The following is a 23,030-nucleotide window of genomic DNA, read 5'->3' on the forward strand; positions in this document are numbered from 1 at the left end:
ACACAGAACAGAGGCCCCATTGCCCCAGCACACACATTGGCAGAGAGCGGGATCCTCAGGCCTCTACAATGTGGGCACCTGCCTCCGGACCCTGCTCTCCTCACCTGCTGCTGGCTTTGCTCTTGGGACTCACAGGTGAGTGTTGCCTTGGTGTAGACTCCCCATTCCCTGCCTCCTCAACCTCTCCCTGCCCCCTGGGCATTTGGGGCCTCCTGGTAAACACAGGTATGCTACCCAGACCCTCCACAGAAGGCCTGCCTGTAGCTATAACTGTACTCCTGACTAGCAGATGGGGAAACTGAGGCAGAGAGAGCAACCAGCCCAGTGTCACCTACCTAAGTCAGTGGAGTATCTGGGGTTCATGTCCAGGCCACTCAGCTCCAGGCTCCTCCATGGAGGCCAATTGCAGAAACATCAGCAAACACAGAGGCAAACAGAAGAGCCATCACGCATCACACGCAGAAGTCTCCAGTGTTCCACTGTGCTGCGTGTATTCACAGACTCTTGTTAATGATGTTTCCCATGCGCCAAATCTTTTACTGGGCCTTTAACATGTATTACCATTTCATTTACTCCTCAAAACAATCTGTATACTAACATGGTAGGCTATACTTTATATATACTTGTGAACGCACTTGTGTGTGTGTGTTTGTGCATATGAGTGGGTGTAAGGAAGGGTACATATCCCAGGCATGCACACTCACACACACACACACAGGAAATTCCTAAAAATGATTTCCATATTGTTCTCTTCACATCAGGTCCAGTCTACATGAAATGCACATTGAATGGATGTGTGATTCCTTCTCAGCTACTCACCCTCTTTCCTAATTTTCTAGATTTATTGCTCACCTTCCACTGAGCTCTTAAGACAAGCAAACTTCCATCTTGGTAAAATGAGTAGAACTTTGTGCATTACTACCTTAGAGATCCCCTTCCCTGCTGGATCAGGATGGGAAGGGAAAAAGGGGATAAAAGATGTGAAAACTCCTGCCTGATTGGCATCTATAATTACATCCACATTTGTATATCCTGATCCCCATCATCTAGTACCAGCCGACACCTCCAGACCTCAGGAGGTCTCATAAGGAATAACTTCCCAATTTCTTGAACACCACCGTGTACCACACACACCTGGAAATTCCTGCATCTGTACAGATGAGGCAAAGCAGTTGTCCTTGTGGAAGTTCTATCATAGTGGAGGAAAAGACAGGAAGACATGACAAATCAGTAAATAACATAGAATACAGAAAGCAATGAGTGTTAAGAAAAAAGAATGACAATACGGCTGGATAGGACAATGAGAGAATCTTCAGGTAGGATGTATTTAAACAGGTAGCCGAGGTGGGCCTCATTGAGGAGGTAGAATGGAGCAAAGATTGTAAGAAGGTCAGGGAGTGAGCCATGTGATTTTCTGGAGGAAGAGCCTTCATGAATAGCATGGGAGCAACAGGAGAGCAGAATTCTCCTGCTCTGTTCTAGTATTTGGACTTTAAAAAAAAAAAAAAAAACTATTTTATTTATTTATTTGAGAGAAAGCAAGAGAGAGACCACAAGTGGGAGGTGGAGGGGTAAGAGAGAGAGGAAGAAGCAGACTCCTCACTGAACAGGCAGTCTGACATGGGGCTTGATCCCAGGATCCTGGGATCATGAACTGAGCTGAAAGCAGATGCTTAACCAACTGAGCCACGGTGGGGGCTAAGTATTTGGACTTGTACTCTGAGTGAAATGGTTGCCATTGTAAGGTTTTGAAGACAGAAGTCACATGATCTGACATGAATTATAAATTATTCAAAATTGAGAATAGACTACCACAGGGCATAAATAGAAGAAACTAGAGCCTCAAGAGATCACTGCATTCATGCAAAGAGGGAAAATCACTTTTAACCAAGATAGCAGTCAGGAAAGAAATGGGAAAGAGGTCAGATTGTGCGTGCCTGCAGACGGAAGCCAACACAATTCCTAATGCATAGGATTGGGGTGGGAAAGAAAGGCTCCATGAGAGACTATGGATTCCAGGAAACAATCTGACGGCTTCAGAAGGGAGAGGCGTGGGGGGATGGGCTAGCCCAGTGATGGGTATTCAGGAGGGCAGGCGTTGTAACAAATACTCAGTGTTATGCACAAATAATGAATCATTGAACACTACATCAATCATATGATCTCACTGATATGAGGAATTTGAGAAACAAGACAAAGGACCAAGATGAAACCAGAGAGGGAGACAAACCATAAGAGACTCTTAATCTCAGGAAACACACTGAGGGTTGCTGGAGGGGAGGAGGATGGGAGGGATAGGGTGGCTGGGTGGTGGACACTGGGGAGGGTATATGCTATGGTGAGTGCTGTGTATTGTGTAAGACTGATGAATCACAGACCTGTACCCCTGAAACAAATAATACACTATATGTTAACAATTTTAAAAGACTCAATAAAAAAAAAAAAAAAACAATGTACTGTTATGGTGACTAACATACCATAATTTAGAAAGAAAGAAAAAGAGAGAGAAAGAAAGAGAGAGAGAGAGAGAGAGAAAGACAGACAGACAGGCTCTAAGGGCTTGGGACCTGAGCATCTAGGAGAATAAGGTACCTCAGCTGAGAAGTACAAGGATGTTTGGGAAACTAAAGTGTTCCGTTTGAGACATATTAGCCGTGAGAGGTTTTGTTTTGTTTTGTTTTGAGAGGTTTATTTCTACTTAAGAAAAATGTTGAGTGGCTGGTTGTACATAAAAATCAGAGTTTAGGGGCAAGGCCTGGGCCAGAGATGAACTGTTAAGATTATAGATATACAGATGGCAGAGTTTTCACCTTTCCCTGGATCCTCTTGACTCTCTGATCTCTTCTCTCTCATATTTCCTCCATTTTTCTCTCCATGGTGCATTCTTAAGTCTTCCCATTATTGTCCTAACAGTTAGGCTTCCCAACCCCAATCTTCTCCTCAAGACTTACAAACCAAAGCACCTGATGTTCTTGGCACACCAAGACCTGCCTATAATAGCATGTGCCCTCCTTAGGGCATGTTTGGTTGCAAATAATACTAATTGTATGGGCTTTACCAGCTCACACTCTGCAAGGGTGAACCACAAATTTCCTCCTGAGGAGTAGCTAAGAAATAGAAAAGAACATTGGGTGTATGTGTAGATGCACCAGCAGCCTGCTTCTCTGATTTATATCCCTGCCTGGTTTTGATGACACTTCAAGTAAGAAGAAATGATTTTTTATTTCTTGACGTCAGTCTCCAGGGACTGGCTTGTCACTGAGGCAAGGAAATAAAACTGCAAAGTCTTGCCCTTGCAGTTAAATGATTGCCTGAAGGTGACTCGTGTCCCTTCAATGTGTAACTCATTGTCCAGATATAGAACTACCCACAATTCTTTTCAGAACATGAGTTTGAAGTCTCCTGGTATCCTTGCTTGGTTACTCCCATGGTTCTATCTGCCCATTCAAGGGCAGGTTTCTCAAATCTACCAGCCCCTAGAATATTTTCTCTTTTCCCTTGAGCCATTTAGTGCACTCAAAGGCTCTACACAGGCCCATCACCTTCTTTGAGTACATGATTCTTACTGTGTAAAATATACGTAGTGTAAAAATCTACTGTTTCAACCATTTTTAAGGTTACAATACAGTGGCCTTAAGTACATTCACAATGTTGTGAAACCAGAACCACTGTATATTTCAGGGATTTTTTCAACATTTTAAGCAGATACTCTGCATACATTAAACAAGAATTCCCCATTCCTTCTTCCCACCATGGTCACTGGTAATCTCTATTCTAGTTCTTTTTTTAAGATTTTATTTATGAATTTGAGAGACAAATAGCATAAGCTGGGGGCGGAGGCAGAGGGAAAGGAATAAGCAGTCTCCCCGCCGAGCAGGAAGCAAGACATGGGGCTCTAACCCAGGACCCTAGGACATGACCTGAATGGAAGGCAGACGCTTAACCAATTGAACCACCCAGGTCCCCTAGTCTACTTTTCTCTATCTATGGATTTGTCTCTTCTAGGCACTTTATATAAGTGGTATCATATTATCTGTCCTTTTGTGTCTGGCTCGTTTCACTTAGGATATTTTTTTATTCATTCACCTTATAGAACATATCAGATTGTCATTGCTTATTAAGGCTAAATAATATTCCATTGCATATATCTATATACAACAGTTTGTTTATCTATTTATCTACTGATAGAAATGATTTTTTTTCTGTTACCTTTCAGTTATCATGAGTAATGCTGCTATTAACATTGATGTACAATTATCTCAGTACCTTCTTATAATTGGGGCATATTTACCTAAAAGTAGAATTGTTGAATCTATGGTAAATTATATATAATTAAATTTTAAAGAAAATACCCCTGTTTCCACAGTGGTCACATCATTTTATATTCTCCCAACAATGTCTAAGAATTTCAATTTATCCACAACTTAATCAACACTTATTTTCTGATTTTCTTTTTGTATTTTATTGTGTTTCGTTTTGCTTTTGACAAAGCCATTCTAAGGGATTAAGGGGTATCTCATTGTGGTTCTAATTTTCATTCTTCTAATGAGTAGTGATGTTCAATATCTTTTCATGTACTTTTTCACTATTTGAATACCTTCTTTGGATAAACGTTTACTTTAGTCCTTGGTCCATTTTTTTTATTAATTAATTTATTTTCAGAAAAACAGTATTCATTATTTTTTCACCACACCCAGTGCTCCATGCAATCCGTGCCCTCTATAATACCCACCACCTGGTACCCCAACCTCCCACCCCCCCACCACTTCAAACCCCTCAGATTGTTTTTCAGAGTCCATAGTCTCTCGTGATTCACCTCCCCTTCCAATTTACCCCAACTCCCTTCTACTCTCAAACACCCCTTGTCCTCCATGCTATTTGTTATGCTCCACAAATAAGTGAAACCACATGATAATTGACTCTCTCTGCTTGACTTATTTCACTCAGCATAATCTCTTCCAGTCCCGTCCATGTTGCTACAAAAGTTGGGTATTCATCCTTTCTGATGGAGGCATAATACTCCATAGTATATATGGACCACATTTTCCTTATCCATTCATCCATTGAAGGACATCTTGGTTCTTTCCATAGTTTGGCGACCGTGGCCAATGCTGCTATAAACATTGGGGTGCAGATGGCCCTTCTTTTCACGACATCTGTATCTTTCGGGTAAATACCCAGGAGTGCAATTGCAGGGTCATAGGGAAGTTCTATTTTAATTTCTTGAGGAATCTCCACACTGTTCTCCAAAGAGGCTTCTCCAACTTGCATTCCCACCAACAGTGTAAGAGGGTTCCCCTTTCTCCACATCCTCTCCAACACATGTTGTTTCCTGTTTTGTTAATGTTGGCCATTCTAACTCGTGTAAGGTGATATCTCAATGTGGTTTTAATTTGAATCTCCCTGAGGGCTAGTGATGATGAACGTTTTTTCATGTGTCTGATAGCCATTTGTATATCTTCATTGGAGAAGTGTCTGTTCATATCTTCTGCCCATTTTTTGATATTTTTGCCTGTTTCATGTGTGTTGAGTTTGAGGAGTTCATTATAGATCCTGGATATCAACCTTTTGTCTGTACTGTCATTTGCAAATATCTTCTCCCATTCCGTGGGTTGCTCTTTGTTTTTTTGACTGTTTCCTTTGCTGTGCAGAAGCTTTTGATTTTTATGAAGTCCCAAAAGTTTATTTTCGCTTTTGTTTCCTTTGCCTTTGGAGACATATCTTGAAAGAAGTTGCTGTGGCTGATATCGAAGAGATTGCTGTCTATGTTCTCCTCTAGAATTCTGATGGATTCCTGTCTCACATTGAGGTCTTTTATCCATTTTGAGTTTATCTTTGTGTACGGTGTAAGAGAATGGTCGAGTTTCATTCTTCTACTTATAGCTGTCCAGTTTTCCCAGCACCATTTATTGAAGAGACTTTTTTCCACTGTATATTTTTTCCTGTTTTGTCGAAGATTAATTGACCATAGAGTTGAGGGTCCATATCTGGGCTCTCTACTCTGTTCCACTGGTCTATGTGTCTGTTTTTATGCCAGTACCATGCTGTCTTGGTGATCACAGCTTTGTAATAAAGCTTGAAATCAGGTAACGTGATGCCCCCAGTTTTATTTTTGTTTTTCAACATTTCCTTTCGATTCGGGGTCTCTTCTGATTCCATACAAATTTTTGGATTATTTGCTCCAGCTCTTTGAAGAATACCGGTGGAATTTTGATCAGAATGGCATTAAAAGTATAGATTGCTCGAGGCAGTATAGACATTTTAACAATGTTTATTCTTCCGACCCAAGAGCATGGAATGGTCTTCCATCTTTTTGTCTACAAGAGACCCATTTTGAACCTAAAGATACACCCAGACTGAAAGTGAAGGGATGGAGAAGCATCTTTCATGCCAATGGGCCTCAAAAGAAGGCTGCAGTAGCGATTCTCATATCAGATAAATTAGACTTTAAACTAAAGACTATAGTCAGAGATACAGAAGGACACTACATAATCCTTAAAGGGACTATCCACCAAGATGATCTAACAATTGTAAATATCTATGCTCCCAATATAGGAGCAGCCAATTACTTAAGAAAACTGTTAATCAAGAGAAAGAGTCATATTGATATGAATACACTAATCGTAGGAGATCTTAACATGCCTCTCACAGAAATAGACAGATCATCGAAGCAGAAAATCAATAAAGAAACTAGAGCATTGAATGCTTGTCAAGCAGAGAGAGTCAATTATCATATGGTTTCACTTATTTGTGGAGCATAACAAATAGCATGGAGTACAAGGGGTGTTAGAGAGGAGAAGGGAGTTGGGGTAAATTGGAAGGGGAGGTGAATCATGAGAGACTATGGACTCTGAAAAACAATCTGAGAGGTTTGAAGTGGCGGGGTGGTGGGAGGTTGGGGTACCAGGTGGTGGGTATTATAGAGGGCACGGATTGCATGGAGCACTGGGTGTGGTGAAAAAATAATGAATACTGTTTTTTCTGAAAATAAATAAATTAATTTTTTAAAAAGAGCATTGAATGACACTTGGTCCATTTTTTAATTGGGCTTTTTGTTATTTTCTTGTTGAATTGTAGGAGTTCTTTTTATATGCTTGTTAATAATCCTTTATGAGATATATGCTTTGCAAATATTTTCTCCCATTCTCTCTGAGTTGCCTTTCACTTTTGATATTGCCCTCCTCTGCACAAAAGTCTTTAATTTTGACAAAGTCCAATTTCTATATTTTTATTTTGTTATGTGTGCTGTTGGTGTGATGTCCAAGAAGTCATTGCCAAATCCAGTATCATGAGTTTTGCCTAAATTATTTTCCTCAGAATTTTATAGTTTAACTTTTATATTTAGGTCCCTTCATCCAATTTGAGTTCATTTTTCTATATAAAGTGAGGGTTCAACTTTATTCTTTGCATGTAGATATTCAGTTTTCCCAGCAGTTTATGCTGAAAAGACTGTTCTTCCTCCCATCCCCATTGAAAGGTAAGCACCTTTGTTGAAAATCTTTTGATCTTATGTGTGAGGTTTATTACTAGGCTCTCTTATTCTATTCCATTGCTCTATATCTCTATTTTATGGTCATTTCACAGTATTCATTATTATACTTGGTAGTAGGTTTTCAAATCAAGAAGTGTGAATTCTCCAAATATGTTCTTTCCAAGATTGTTTGGTGATTTGGGGTCGCTTGAGATTGCATATGAATTTCAAAATGGACTTTTCTATTTATTTTTTTAAAATGCCCTGGGGATTTTGGAAGTGCTTGCATTGAATGTGTAGGTTGCTCTAGGTAGCATTGACAAGTTAGCAATGTAAAATCTTCCAGTCACTAATGGGGGATGTTTTTCCACTTAATTATGTCTTCTTTCATTTCTTTCAGCAATGTTTTGCACTTTCTAGTGTACAAGTCTTTCATTTCCATGCAGAAATTTACTCCTAAGTGCTTTATACTTTTTATGTTAGTGTAAGTGGAATTGCTTGCTGAATTTCCTTTTTGAGTTGTTCATCACTACTGTGTAGAAATGCATCTGATTTTGACTGTTGATTTTATATAACACAAACTAACTGAATTTATTACTAACTCTAACAGTTTACTTTTATGTGTGAAATCTTTAGGATCGTTTCCCATGAAATCATGTCATGTGCAAAGAGAGAGAGTTTTACTTATTCCTTTGCAACTTAAGTACTATTTATTTTTCTTGACTATTGCATTTTCTAGAATTTCCAGTATTGTGTTGAATAGAAGTGGTCAAAGTGGGCTTCCTTGCCTTGTTCCTGATCTTAGAGAAAAAACTTTCAGACTTTCATCATCAAGAATGAGGTAGTTCTAGTTTTATCATATGACTTTCTCATTTTGTGTAAGTTTCCATCTCTTCCTAGTTTATTGTTTTTAATCATGAAAAATGTTGACTTTTGTCAAGTGATTTTTCTGCATCAAATGAGATGACCATGGTAATTTTTTCTTTGTTCTATAAATGTGTCCTATTACCCTATCTGGTTTTCCTTTGTTGAATCATTCTTGCATTCCAGGAAGAAATCCCACTTGATTATTGTGTATAATTCTTTAATATGCTATGGAGTTTGGTTAGCTGATGTTTTGTTGAACATTGTTGCATCAGTATTCAGATAAGATACTGGTATGTAGTTTTCTTGTAGTTTCTTTGTTGCCTGTGGTATCATTGCTGGTATTTTTTGTATTCTTTACTGCCCTAGAATGAGTCTCAAAAAGACTCAAAATAACCTAGGAGTTTTCCTAAATCTTTAATTTTTTGGAGTAGTTTGGAGAGGATTAGTGTTAGTTTTTCTTTAAAAATTTGGCAGGGTGATATCTGAATGACTAAGTCATTTCCATAATGTCTGGGGAGACATCCGGTCAATGAAACAATGCCCCCCCCCAAGAGGTCCATATTCTAATACCCAGAACCTGTGAACCGTTTTCTCTTACACGACAGAAGAGATTTGCAAAAATGGTTGACTTAAGACTCTTGACCTAAAGATTATCCTAGATTATCAAAGCGGTCTCAATATGTTCACAAGGATCTTGAATGACTTAGTCATTCAGATATCCTCAGTTGAGGATCTTATTCTTGATTTTGGCTGATCTCAGGGTTGTGGAATTGTACCCCAAGTCAGGTTCCATGCTCAGTGCAGAGTTGGCTTGTCCCTCTCCCTCTTCTCCCCCCACCACTCCCTCTCTCTGTCTCTCTAAAATAAATAAATGAAGTTTTTTTAAAAAATGAAAATTTTAAGAATTCACCAGTAAAGCTACATAGTCCTGGACTTTTCTTTGTTGGGAATTTTTTAATTATTGATTCAATGATCTTACCAGTGATATTCTATTCATATTTTCTATGTCTTTATAATTCAGTCTTCATAAATTGTGTGTGTCTAGAAATTTCTCCATTTAATCTAGGTTATTCAATTTATTGGTGTGCAATTTTCTATGTACTCTTTTAGAATCCCCTTTATTGCTATAAAAATGGCTAGTAAAATCTTTCTCTTGTTTCTGATATTAGTTAATGAAGTCTTCTCTCTCTGTCTTTTATTTTTCTGTTAGTCAATCTAGCTAAAGTTTTGTGAATCATATTGTTTTTTTAATATTTTTCTTTGAATTTAATTTTTTTTCAGTGTTCAAAGATACATTGTTTATGCATCACACCCAGTGCTCCATGCAATACGTGCCCTCCATAATACCCACCACCAGGCTCACCCTACCCCCACCCTCCTACCCTCCAAAACCCTCAGTTTGTTTCTCAGAGTCCACAGTCTCTCATGGTTTGTCTCCCCGTCTGATTTCCCCCAACTCATTTCCCCTCTCCTTCTCCCAATGTCCTATGTGTTATTCCTTATGCTCCACAAGTAAGTGAAACCATATGATAAGAACTCTCTCTGAAAACATATTGTTTTTTCTGGGCTATTCTTGGGCTTTTTTATATTCTCTGTTGTTTTTCTATTAACATTTTCTTTCAACTCTATACTAGTCTTTTTATTTCCTTCATTCTGCTAGCTTTGGGATTGGGATTTATTTTTCTCTTCTTTGTCTGATTTCTTAATGTGTATGGTTGTTAATAGATTTGTGATCATTCTTTAATGTAGGCATTACAGCTATAAATTTAACTCTAGCACAGCTTTCATCACAGACTGCAGATTGGGGCATGTTGTGTTTCCATTTTCATTCAAATCAATATGTTCTCTAATTTCCCTGTGATTCTTTCTTGGGCCTTTTGATTGTTTTTAAGAGTGTGTTGTTCATGTCAATATATTTGAGAATATTCAGTTTATTCTTCTGTTATTGATTTCTAGTTTAATTTCACAAACTCTTGCACTAGTTCACTTCTTCAATATTTCTTCTTAGAGATTCCAGTAAATTACCTACTCATTCAGCCTCTGTAATAATGGCCTAGAAAAAGGATTTGTTTGTTTTACAGTTTCTGGTTTCCATAATGTCTGGGGAGACGTCCGGTCAATGAAACAATGCCCCCCCCCCAAGAGGTCCATATTCTAATACCCAGAACCTGTGAACCGTTTTCTCTTACACGACAGAAGAGATTTGCAAAAATGGTTGACTTAAGACTCTTGACCTAAAGATTATCCTAGATTATCAAAGCGGTCTCAATATGTTCACAAGGATCTTCATAAAAAGGAGGCAGGAAAGTCAAAGTTAGAAAAGGATAAGTGACAATAGAGGTGAGAATTTGGAGTGATGGGAAGATGGGAACCATGAGAAAAGGAATGTCAGTAGCTTCTCGAATTTGGAAAGGCAAGGGATAGACCTCCAGAGGAAATGCAGCTTGGTTGACCCTTGGTCTTAGTCCAGCAACAGCAATTTTGGATTCCTGATCCAGAATTATAAAACAGTACATTTATGCAGTTTTCAGACATTACATTTTTTTTAATAATTTGCTATAGCAGCATTTAGAAGCGAATATAATATGATTGCAGTTGGGGGGGTGGGGACAGGGATTTGAAACTCTCTTTTACCACTCATTTAAACTACCTGTTCATTTTTTGTCAAAAGCTCTGTCATCACTGTCACTCAAGTATCCAGACTGATCAACAGACTCCAGCATGGACACATGCATATGGAAGAAGGAAGTTAATCCACAGAGGTTCCTGAAGTTCAATGCACAGCCCAAAAAATACATCCCTTCCTTTAGCTCACACACAGTGGTCTAAAGAAGTCTCATGGTCCCACTGAATACAAGGATCCAGAAAGAGCAACACTCCATGAGGCCAGAAAGTGGACAACCAGAAACATTTGGTGAAGCATGAAACTTTCAGAGAGCGACTCCAGCTCCAATCAGGGCACTCTAACCTGCAGTGTGTGACATCACTGAGTCTCTGTGTCTTATTTCCACATTTGTGATAGAGTTTCATCTTACAGGCTTGTGGTGAGGGCTACATGCCACGTACATCTCAAGGTCCACTCCCAGTGCACACTCAGTCAATGAGCTGTTGTGAATCAACACTTGAGAAAACACACAGGATCACATAAGGATGAGTAAATGACTGCTCTGTTTTCCCTCCAGGTGCGGCCGGTGAGGCAGAGCTGCAGGTGATCCAACCTGAGAAGTTAGTGTCTATCATAGCCGGACATACAGCCACTTTGTACTGCACCATGACTTCCCTGCTCCCCTTGGGGAAGGTTGAGTGGTTCAGGGGGACAGGGCCAGGCCGGAAGTTAATCTTCAGTTTCAAAGGAGGCCACTTCCCCCGAGTGACAAATATTTCAGACACCACAAGGAGAAACAACACGGACTTTTCCATTCGCATCAGTAACATCACCCCAGCAGACACCGGAACCTACTACTGTGTGAAGTTCCAGAAAGGGTACCCTGATGTAGAGATTAAGTCTGGACCAGGCACTCAGGTCACCGTGAGCAGTGAGTATGATGTGGGCCTCTGCCATCCCTTGGTTGTGACAATAGGTCAATAAGATTGTCTGACAGCTAAGAATCAGGTGTTGTGGTGAGTGCCCCTGACTTCAGCCACTTCCATGGATCAGGGAAGCTGAGGCCGAGAGAGTTCATGCTATTTTCTCAAGGCCACATGGCTAGAAAATGGTGGGAAAATCCAGAACTCTTGTCTACAGACTCCATAGCTCCCTTTTCCAATCCTGACCAGCTCTCTGGTTCCAGGGATGAGGGACTGAGAGTCTGAGGGGCTTTCCAAGTCATAAGGCCCAAGCTCACCCTGTCTCCAGAGAGCACTCCCTCCCAGGTGGCCAGGTTTCTCTCCACTCAGCACTTACTGAGCATCTGCTGTGCTGACTTTGTTTTAGATGTAAGCTTCTATCATGAAGCTTACACTCCCTTCCCTTCCAGTGTGGACATATGCACCCAGGGTAGGGAGGTGGGACAATGACTTTTTTCTTTCAGCTTCAGCAAGATCACAGTGAGAAGAGGCACAGGCTGGCTGTCTACTCTGACAGCCCCGGAAGGAGAAGATGCCAGAGGCTGAGCATTTGTTGTAGGTCTGTCCAGAAAAGCTTCACGCAATTCAGGGACTGACTTCATAGTGACTGAGTCTCCCCACACCCCCTGGACTTGGACAGGTGGCTTTATTATGACTGTGCAGACATTATAGGACTTCCCTGTCTTACGTCCCTTGCCTGGGCACCAGCACTAGCACTGGGCAGGTCTGTTCCTCCTGGAAGAGCACTCCTTCCTCTTCCCCAAGCTGCCCACACAGGTGGTGCCCTGGTTGAGAATGGGTAAAGACAGAGGGGAAAGGGCAGGTGGCAGGCCAAACCCATGTCTTCATTGTGGCAGGTGCTCCTCTTACCAGAGATAGCAAGGAGAACCCATCTCTGCCCTTTTACAGATGAGGACACTGAGGCTCAGGGGACCTGACCTAAGCAGGCACAGGAGCTAAGATTGAACCCAAGCATCGAGATTCACAGCCTTGTTCTCTGCACACTCACTGTGCTAGTCAAAGTAGGAGAAAATTCAGACCTCCTTGAAAATCTTATGTTGTTGGTCTTTTTCAGTAGTAAGCATTTTAAAAAGTTATGAGACACAGATTGCATGGAGCACTGGGTGTGGTGCAAAAAACAATAAATACTGTTACGCTGAAAATAAATTTAAAAAATTTAAAAACAAACAAACAAACTCACACATTAAAAAAAAAAAAAAAGAAAAGAATGTACCAAATGTGTAAAACAAGGCTATTCAATTAGTCGGTACTTGGCCTTTTTTGTAGGACTTTGTCCAGGATAAGAGATGGGGCACTCCTCCTCCTTTCTGCAAGTGTTTTCATTTTCTGTTGAGAAATAAATAAATTTTTAAAAAGAGTTATGAGACAGGGTGTTGTTACTTTGCACCCCCAGATCAGACAGATACACAAACATCTCATGAAGTGTCGAGCCTATTCCTGGAGGACACGGCTTCTCACATGTAAGAGCATCCGGAGTCTTTCCCCAGTTGTGTGATGTTGCTCCTTCACTGAGCAGCCTGGGGCAATGACCTGGACAGAACAGAGGCACTGGACAGTGCCAGCCTCACAGGGCACCCCATTCCTGGCTCTGCAGAATGAGGGTGCAGGGGAGGCGCTTTCCTGGAGGGTGTTTCAGCTCCATGAGCAAGAGTTCATGTTCTAAATTCAGCTTTGGGAACACACATCTTCCCTCCGTTGTTAAATAGTCACCAGGTCTGGGTACCCAGAGGGACTTCTCTCCCCATAATCACTTGCAGTGGAGAATCTTCAAGGGAAGAGGTGGGGGGCGGTCACTGTTGGGCGCAAGAGGGTGGGACTCTTGCTCTTTTGTGGAAGAGAAGGCTGGAGGCCACAGAAGTCCCCCTGGGATACACTGAGGGGTAAGGAGCAGCCCCTTTGTACCTGAACCAAAGTAGGTTAGGGGAAAGGTTCCTTGGTGAGGGAGAGACAGAGACCACCCAGGGGGAAGTTTCCTCCCAAAGTTGTCTTTATTTGTGCAGGTAAGATGTTGGGGGATAATTTCCAAACCTATGACCCCAAACAGGGGCAAGAAGGCTAACACTTATGAGTGTTTTGGATGAATATTCAGAGGGGGATCTTAACGTTATAGTGAGGCTGGGGTTACTCAGCCACCTTCTGAATTATCTCCTCCTTTCGATATGCGTTTTCAGTGATAAATTCCAAACAAAACTGCTAGCATTCTTTTATTTGCCCCTCCCTGCAACCCAGGAAGGAGAAATGCTTGGTGTCCTACTTCACAGAATGGGAGCCAGGCTGTGCCCTGGCCAGACCTGCGGTCAGCTGGCCAGCCTGATTCCGGCTTCTATGGGGGTCCAGCTCTGCCCCCTGTTTCCCTGCACGAACTGCTGCACACACTCCCTGACCTCAGTGAGGTTTGCAGGGAGGCAGATAGGAACAGTTGATGCAACAGTCAGACCCATTAGAAACGTCCTTCCTGTGCCCAGATTGGTGGGAAGTCACCTGGCAGAGAAAAGAGAGGGGGACTTAAACTCAGGTCTGGAACTACACCTGGGCCCTGCCCCTGACTCAGAGTTCAGCTCTGGAACCTCAGGGCCTCCTCTGTACGAGGAGGAGAGGACACTGTGCTCCGCACGCTGAGGGTGGCGGTTCTCCACAGCACCTCAAGGTATCCTGAGCACTGATGACCACAGTCATGCTTACTGTTCACAACTGCTCTTCTTATAGCCAAACCCTCTCCCCCCGTGGTGTCGGGCCCAGTGGTCAGGGCCTTGCCGGGGCAGACAGTGAACTTCACCTGCAAGTCCCATGGCTTCTCCCCCAGAAACATCACCCTGAGATGGTTCAGAAACAGGAATGAGCTGGCAGCCTCCCGGACCAGCATGGACCAAGACGGAGACAGAACGTCCTACAGTATCTCCAGCACAACCAGGCTGGTGCTGGCCCCGGAGGACATTCGCTCCCAGGTCATCTGCGAGGTGACCCACGTGACCCTGCAGGGGGGCCCTCCTCTTCGTGGGACTGCCAACCTGTCTGAGGTCCTCAGAGGTAGATGCCCCTCCCCACCAGCCCCAGCCCGGGTCTGGCCCCCAAGTCTCCAAGCCTGTCCCTCCTCCACTCCCTGCCCCAAGCCCTCTGTTCCCTGGAGTCTGACCCCTGGCAGACCCTCCAGGTCACCTGAACTTAGATGTGCCATCACCTCCTACTGTTTCCATGGCCACTGGGTGGTGAACACCTACCATGTACCAAGCATTGCTCTCGGTAGTTTCCTTTACTTTACAGTAGCAATTCCAATTATTGAGCACCTGCTGTACTCCACACCACCTTGTGCTTGGTGAGGTCATTTGTTTTGCTACAGTTATTCTATTCCAACTGTATGTGTGGGGCTGAGTATCTTGATTTCACTCATTCTTAGCTTATCAGGAGCCATCAAACCTTGAGCACCTACTGTGTGCTGGGCACTGTGCTTAGGGATTTCATTCATATGCAAAGACTACCCTCAGTGTTGGAGCACCAGCTGTATGCCTAGCCCTGTTCTGGGTGACTCCCTTGCTGTGTGGGGGTAGCTAAGTTCTGGAGCCCCTCCCCATGGTCCATCTGTTCCATAAGGTGAGAGATTCTGCCCTGTGCTGTTTCAGTTCCACCCACCTTGATTGTTTCCCAGCAATGCATTGCAGAGGACCAGGTGAAGGTCACCTGCCAAGCAAAGAAGTTCTACCCTCAGCGCCTACAACTGACCTGGCTGGAGAATGGAAACATGGCCCGAACAGAAACAGCCTCAAGCATCATAGAGAACAAGGATGGGACCTTTAACTGGATGAGCTGGATCCTGGTCAATTTCTCTGCCCACACAGAGGAGATGGTGCTCACGTGCAAGGTGAAGCATGATGGCCAGCGGGTAGTCAGCAAAAGCCATATACTGGAGACCTCTGCCCACCGAAAAGACCAGTGCACAGATGGAAACTCTGGTGAGCCTTGTGCCACGTGATCTGGCATTTAAATTTTACCCTTTATTATGTGAAAAGTAGTAATTCATGCTTATAATAGAATAATCCAGAAGTCTATAGATTAAAACTAGAATTTTGGTGTGAGCTTCCTTCGCCCAAAACCCACACTCCAAGATGATCAATGGTAAGACTTGGTACTTACATTTATAGATCTTTTGACATAAATATGCATTAGAGAAAGAAAGAAGAGAGGGAGGGAGATGATCTTATTGTTAGGGTCCTGCCTCCTGCTTCTTCTCCTGACAGTGATTACATCACTGTGCCAGACCAGCCACCCCCACCCCCGCTCTTGTTCTTTCTTACCTAGTTGTGGTTTTTATCCCTTGTAGATGTTTTCATCATAATGGCAGCAAATATCTCTTAAACTAGAAGTATGCAAAAGTTGCCTCATTGTGTCCGCTGATGACTTAGTCATGCATGCACATCCAGCTGCAAATGGAGTCCACAATTGTGTGGCCATGTAATTAATGACATTGATTTTTCCACAAAATCAATACAATTATACATTTCATAAAATTAACAATAATTCCCTCATGGACTATGGAATAAATGGAATATATATTCAGAGTTCCCAAAACTTCTACAATAACTTTATTTTGTGCACCTAACTTGGTTTTCATTCACCTGTAAATGCTTGAAAGAATTTTCCTATGAAACACCTGCGACTCCACAATTTTTTTTGTTGATCTGAAAAGAATCTGAACGGCTACTCAAATTCTTCATTTCATATTGGATGCTCATGGCAAGCTGTGCTTTTGAGGAATTTGGGCCATTTCTTTTCTTTGGTCCAAATTTCTGCCCATAGAGTTGCTCATGATATCACCTTGCTATCCTTGATGTTTGTAGGATCTGTAGTGATATCCCATTTCATTCTTCATATGGGAAATGTATCATTTCTCATAGTGTTTGTTGTTGGAAATGCTAAAAGTATTTTGATTTTGCCAGTTTTTTCAAAGAATCCACTTTTGTTTCAGGGATTTTCTCTATTGCTTTTCTTTTCTATTTTATGTTTTTTCTTCTCTTTTTCCCCCCTTCTGCTTATTTTGCTCCTCCACATTTTTTGAAATGAGAACTGAGATTATTGAGTCTAGATATATCTTTGTTCGAATGACACACCTGGGCCTCCTTCTGTGCCTGGGGACACGGGAGTATGGAGCCATGTTGCCTGATGCTGTGTTCCTCTTCCAGTCCACAGACACCTAGCCCACCTGGCTTCCTCTTCCACCTTTCAGAGTCCTCCTGTGCTTGAAGTATGTGATTTCCAGGGATCAGGCTTATACTGAATTAGGAGAGCGGGGAGAAATGAGTACACACCATCTTGTCTGGATCAGCTAGGGTTTGGGTTTTAATCTTTGGTTGTGCACTGAGGCTCAAGCTATGGCCATTATGTCTGGTGTTTCCAGTGTTCCTGTACTAGTAACCTTGCTAGTGTCTTAAGGCTGGAAATGGATACTAGGATTGTCTGGGTTGGTAGGCTGGAGTCAAGAGTAAGGTGTCTATGTGACACTGCTGCACCAAGATGCCACCTTCCCTGGCTGTCCCAAGACTCCAGCCACTGCCATCCTGGGTCTAGAGGGGTGTGGTGTAATGAAGTACATATTTTTTTTTAAAGATTTAATTTATTTATTTGACAGACAGAGATCACAAGTAGGCAGAGAGGCAGGCAGAGAGAGAGAGAGAGAGGGAAGCAGGCTTCCTGCGGAGCAGAGAGCCCGATGCAGGGCTCAATCCCAGGACCCTGAGATCATGACCCGAGCCAAAGGCAGCAGCCCAAACCACTGAGCCACCCAGGCGCCCCTGAAGTACATATTTTTGTTCATGTTTATGGTATTGAGGTTATTTCACAATACTTCTAGCTTAATGGACTTCCCTTCTCTCAGTATAGCATGACCACACATGTTACTGGGCCTTGGGATTGGTTGGTTGGCTTGGACAGTGGGGGAGAGGTTCCAAGTCCCGTGATCTTTCTGGTTCTTCTTTCAGGACCCCAAGTTTGCCATCCCCATTTTTTCTTTGTCTCTTCACCACTCAATTTTGAAACAGCACCTCTTCCTTCTGTTTTACCTTCCCCCCAGAGTAATGCATTTTAAATTGTGCCTGACCCTTTTATTCATATCTGTCCTTTTAAAATGTCCATGCCTCCCTGTATTGGGTTTTTATTGTTGCTATAATAATTAGCACACACTTAGTAGCTTAAAACAACACACATTCATTATCTCCCATTTCTAGAAGTGGACAGTCTAAAACAGGATGGCAGAACTTCATTCCTTCTGTGTCCTTGTTGTTCCAACTCCTAGAAGCAGCCCCACTCCTCTGCCAAGGCCCCCAGATGCATGACCTCTGCTGTGGTCATCACACCTCTTGCTCCCATTCTCCTGCCTCCCTCCTTCACTTGTAAGTGTCTCTGTGATTAAGTTGGCTCCAATTCCCATAGTCCAAGATAATGATCCATTCAAGACCCTAGCTAATTACCATGCAGTCCCTCTTGCAGTGTAAGATACCATATTCACAGACTCTGGGGGTTCTGCGTCAACCCTCTTGGGTCAGGCATACTTTGAAATCCCTTCCTATGATCTGTGTTCTGACTACAGGACACATTTCCAATATTTTCTAATTTAAGCTGGATTTAATATTGCTGATGGGATTTCCAAATAATGCTCAGACTCCTTGGCTACCTGCCCTTGTCTGTTTCTCCTGCCCTTTCCTGTGGCTGATGGGGGGGGGGGGCGGGCCATGGCATAGAAAATTGTGCATTTGTATTTTATGATTTTTCTCTTAAATCATAAAATTTCTCCAAGAAATTTCACAGTTTGGGCATTGCTCTCCAAGGACTAGTGAGAGCCAGTTTTCCATAGAATTCACTGTCCTTTTATTGTTTTTTTCTTTGAGTTAAGAGGTTATATTCCAAGATGAATAACTAAGCTGTTGCCTTGTCTTCACCAGTCAAATAGTGCCTTGTGGGCTTTGAATGCCTTGGCCCCAATGTCCCTATCCTACAATTCAGTATCTCTCTCTCTCATATTTCCCATCACAGCCCTATTTTGGCAGAACAGGTGCACTGTAGCTGAGAATTCAATCCTCTCTGTAGCACTGATACTTTTATGATTATATTGGACCCAATTATGTCCTCAAGCATTTTCTGCCCTTCAGCCCTAGGAGTTAGGAGTCTACAATATTGCCTGGAAGTCCTCTGACATTCACAAAAAAACTTTTCATGTGTGATCAATTGGTCTTCACATTGTATTGTCTTCCTGCGAAGGACTGATGCCCAGCAATAGCCACCCAACCTGTAGTTCTTATAATGATCGACTCATTTCCAGATTGCCAGAGTACACCCCTCCTCTGCTTATACCAGCCCAGGTCACCACAGTGAGGTTCCAGCCAGGGCAAACTGGGACTTACCCTGCTCTACTGCTCATCAGGACTGGGGACTTCTTGGCCAGCCAACTGGTAGGGACCCATGTCCAACTGTGCTCATTAGAGCTGGCAATCCAGACCCCTCCCAGATAAACTCTGCCTGCCAGCTGCCCTGGGAAGCAGACTCACTCACTGTGGAGTGATGCCAATCCACGTTTGATTGGCTAAGTCTCTGTATCCCCACTTCCTCCAGTCGTCTGCTAGAGGATGCCCTCTAGAAGCAGGTACAAACATGGGCAATACAGCCCTTTCAACAGAGAAAAAGTCCAGCACACCCCAATCCCCAGCTGAGACCTGCCATCTTCTTAACATGCCAGGAGCAAATATGGTGAGCTCTCTGCTCCTTCTTTAAAATCATTCCACATATTTCAAAAATCATTTTAATTTCTTTGTGTAAATATTAAAAAAAAAAGTCATTGTAAAAGGGCAAAGAATCTGAAACTGTATTTACAGATCCAACATCTGTGTCTAACAGAAAGACATCAACTGACAGTGGCATTGGGGTCCAGATTGTCTAGATGGTGTTTTAAACTCTCCTGAGCACTAGACCCCATTCCCTTGCCTCCCCAGGGTATTGTCCATCCAGCAGGTCTCCTGAGGTCAGGTCAGCCTGAGGACTCCCTCCTCACCTCTGTACATGGGAGTTGTCAAACCGTGTGCGTGGAGCAAAGCAGGGCAGCCTTGCCTCTCACTGACCGTGACATCTGTTCTCACTCCATGTGAGGCCAGGCAGACATTTGTCCCTATGGCCCAGAGAGTTTGGCTTTGTCCTGGTCCAAAGACAAGGTCTCAGAGTCATCCTGCAGGCCAGAAGTGAGGGGTTTCCTTGGGTCTGAACCAACTCATCTGTCCACCGTCTGTAAACAGTGAGACTGTTGGCTCATCAGAAAGAGGCTCTATGACTTGCCCCACAGGGTGTGAGGACCAATTCAGTAAACCAAACTTGCACATTCCTGAGTCTTCGTTCTTCCCACCTTTTCCCTCAAGGACACCTGGCAGTGAGAAAGGAGTGAGTGAGATGAAGAAGTTCTTACCCCAAATTCTGCCTTGAGTCTGATCACAGGGGAGGATATTAATGACCTCCAGAACATTAATAAGTTTGAGTCACCTTGAATGATGTAAATCGAGGCCCCTGGGAATAGAACCTAGATGCCTACCCTGATGGTGCCTCCTGTTCCTTCATTTCCAGACCCAGAGCTGTCTACTCTACTGCTGGTGGCTCTCACCCTGGGCCCAAAGCTGCTGCTGCTCATCACTGTCTCTGCCATCTATGCCCACAGGAAGTGAGGGCCTGACTGTAAGTTGTGGGACAGGGAGGGCAAGCAAATTTCAGTCCCAGAGGAGTCAGGTCAGGAAGGGGGGCACCCCACAGGTCACAGAGTGTCAGCACCACCTGGAGTAAAGAGTAGGTAATACACCTCTCTCCACACCCTCAGGAATCTCTGGCATCTCTCTGAGAAGTGTCCAACTCCCAAGAAGTATGTGGGGGCCTGTAGGAGGTGGGTGGCATCAAAGACTGTCAGGAAATGCACACAGAGTCCTAGAGCTTCTCTGAAGGAAGTGGACGAAGAGGCTGAATAAGAGGCAGCTGGGTGGGAAGAACCCTTGGAGACCATCTCTAAATTATTTGAGTAAGGACTCCACATCTAAGAGAATGCTGACAGGTGCCAGATGGCTACTCTGAGGATGGTTCCTGCCTGACCCTCTGTGGGACAGACAAGAGTGTATGGGGAAGGGGGATCAGGACTTACGGAGGAAGGCTGAGGTGGCAGAGTCCTAAGCAGGTTGCCAGTCCTCTCAAAACAGATGTCCCAGGAAGAAAATAGTACTGATGACATAGGAGACACATGGGGAACTATCTAGAATGATGAACAGATAATTAACTGTGAACATGGGTCCCAAAGCTCCTTCCTTCCTCCCCTACTACATGCTACCCTCAGTCTCTGCTGCCCCCTTCCTTCCCTGAGGGGCCCAACCTATAACAAGGAAAAACTAGAAGCTTCCACAACTCTGCCCAAATGCCTTGCTTCCCCAGAGCCCCACCTGCCCACAGTTCCTGCTGCTCCTTCTCACAATCATTGTTGCCCCCACTGGTGGATATATGGACCACATCTCCTTTATCCATTCATCTGTTGAAGGGCATCTCAGCTCCTTCCACTATTTAACTATTGTGGACATTGCTGTTATGAACATTGGGGTGCCTGTGGTCCTTCCTTCCACTACATCTGTATCTCTGGGATAAATACCCAGTAGTGCAGTTGCTGGGTCATAGGGTAGCTGTATTTTTAACTTTTTGAGGAGTCTCCATACTGTTTTCCAAAGTAGACTTACCAACTTGCATTCCCACCAACAGTGTAAGAGGGTCCCCCTTTCTCCACATCCTCTCCAACATTTGTTGTTATAAAGACAAATCAAGAGTGGTTTGCACAGTACTTGGCCTTCTTCTGATCGCATGGTTGACCAGATAGAGCCAGCTTCTGAATTACCTCACTCCAGTCTCGAATGGGATCAGCTTCCAAAATTCCATCCCTTGCACTTTCGATGTCGTGAAAACGTAACATCATTATTTTGAATATTTGCTGGCATCATTACCTCTTGGACATTTTTACCCTTTGCCTCCCTCCACCAATCACCACCACCTCCTCAGTGACCTTGTAAGTTTGCCTTCACTCTGGCTGCATATCCACACTCTGGGGACCAGCACCCCTGTCACCATTCCCCTGGTAGCTCTACCTTCATAAGCCCACTTGCATTCAATTTGAACTTCACCTAAAGTCCTATCTCTTCTCATTTCTCCATCACACTTTCAGCTTTGTGCCAATTCCCCTTCGCCACTATTCACTTTTGTACGATGGCACCAGGGTTCCTCACTGGAAGACCAGGAGACAACACAACCACCTGCATTGCTGTCTGTGGTAAAGTGAGTAACAGAATCAAAGAGAATCACCGCTACCAGCTTTGAAAGACATGATCCTTACTTAACATGATGAGCACCTGCTAGTTACATAGATATTTGTGGCCTGAGGAAGAGCTGGCGGCAAAGTTTATACCTCATGGAAAATTCCTCCATGGCAAACGAAACTGAAACCATGTTTTGGGGGACTGTTGGTATTTAACAGGCCTGTGGCAACTGACATTCGTGCATGTCAGTACCACGCAAGCTGAGAACCTCCTGTGTGTGCTTGTCTCATCCTCAAATAGGATGTGGACTCTGACAGAGAAGGGACTGTCTGCATCCTCAGTTGTCAGAATGACAGCCATGTGTTAGGCCACTGCATTTTTAAAACATAAGTTGGTGAATACATCATTGAAAACACTAGTTTCTGTCAGATTTTGGATTTTAAAATACTATTTCACTTCATTCAGCACTGGTACATGTACCTAAAACCATTTCACTAAATACTACTCTCTCTTCTTTGTGTTTAAAAGTTCTATCAGAACGTCATATCCTTCAGAAAGTGAACAAGTGATCTGCAAAAACAAACAGATAGCCCACTGATTGGAGTCTGTCAAACAGGTACAGGGACCTTCTGGAAGAGCTCCCAATGGTCAAAGTGTAACAGTTTGAGCAACAAATAAGTAAAGTAGTACATCTGATTCTGCTCTGGTCTGAATGTCCGAGTCCCTGCAAAATTTGAGTGTTGGAATCCTCAAGCCCATGTGATGGGTGTTGGCAGGGGAAGCCTCTGGAAGGTGAGCAG

The 23,030-nt window shown here is 43.2% G+C and overlaps 1 protein-coding gene across 1 annotated transcript; it reads left to right on the forward strand.

Annotated features, from left to right (window-relative positions):
- The first annotated feature begins 28 nt into the window (after nt 1-28).
- LOC132021793 (signal-regulatory protein beta-1-like) lies at nt 29-22,647 on the forward strand. The gene is made up of 6 exons (XM_059406682.1): nt 29-135; nt 11,521-11,874; nt 14,633-14,953; nt 15,544-15,873; nt 20,519-20,626; nt 22,140-22,647. Exons 1-5 carry the CDS (start codon nt 69-71, stop codon nt 20,614-20,616), a joined length of 1,170 nt encoding a protein of 389 aa, XP_059262665.1. The 5' UTR covers nt 29-68; the 3' UTR covers nt 20,617-20,626; nt 22,140-22,647.
- The last annotated feature ends 383 nt before the right edge of the window (nt 22,648-23,030 follow it).

This window comes from Mustela nigripes, chromosome 7, assembly GCF_022355385.1.
Source record: "Mustela nigripes isolate SB6536 chromosome 7, MUSNIG.SB6536, whole genome shotgun sequence".
In the NCBI taxonomy this organism is placed as follows: Eukaryota; Metazoa; Chordata; class Mammalia; order Carnivora; family Mustelidae; genus Mustela; species Mustela nigripes.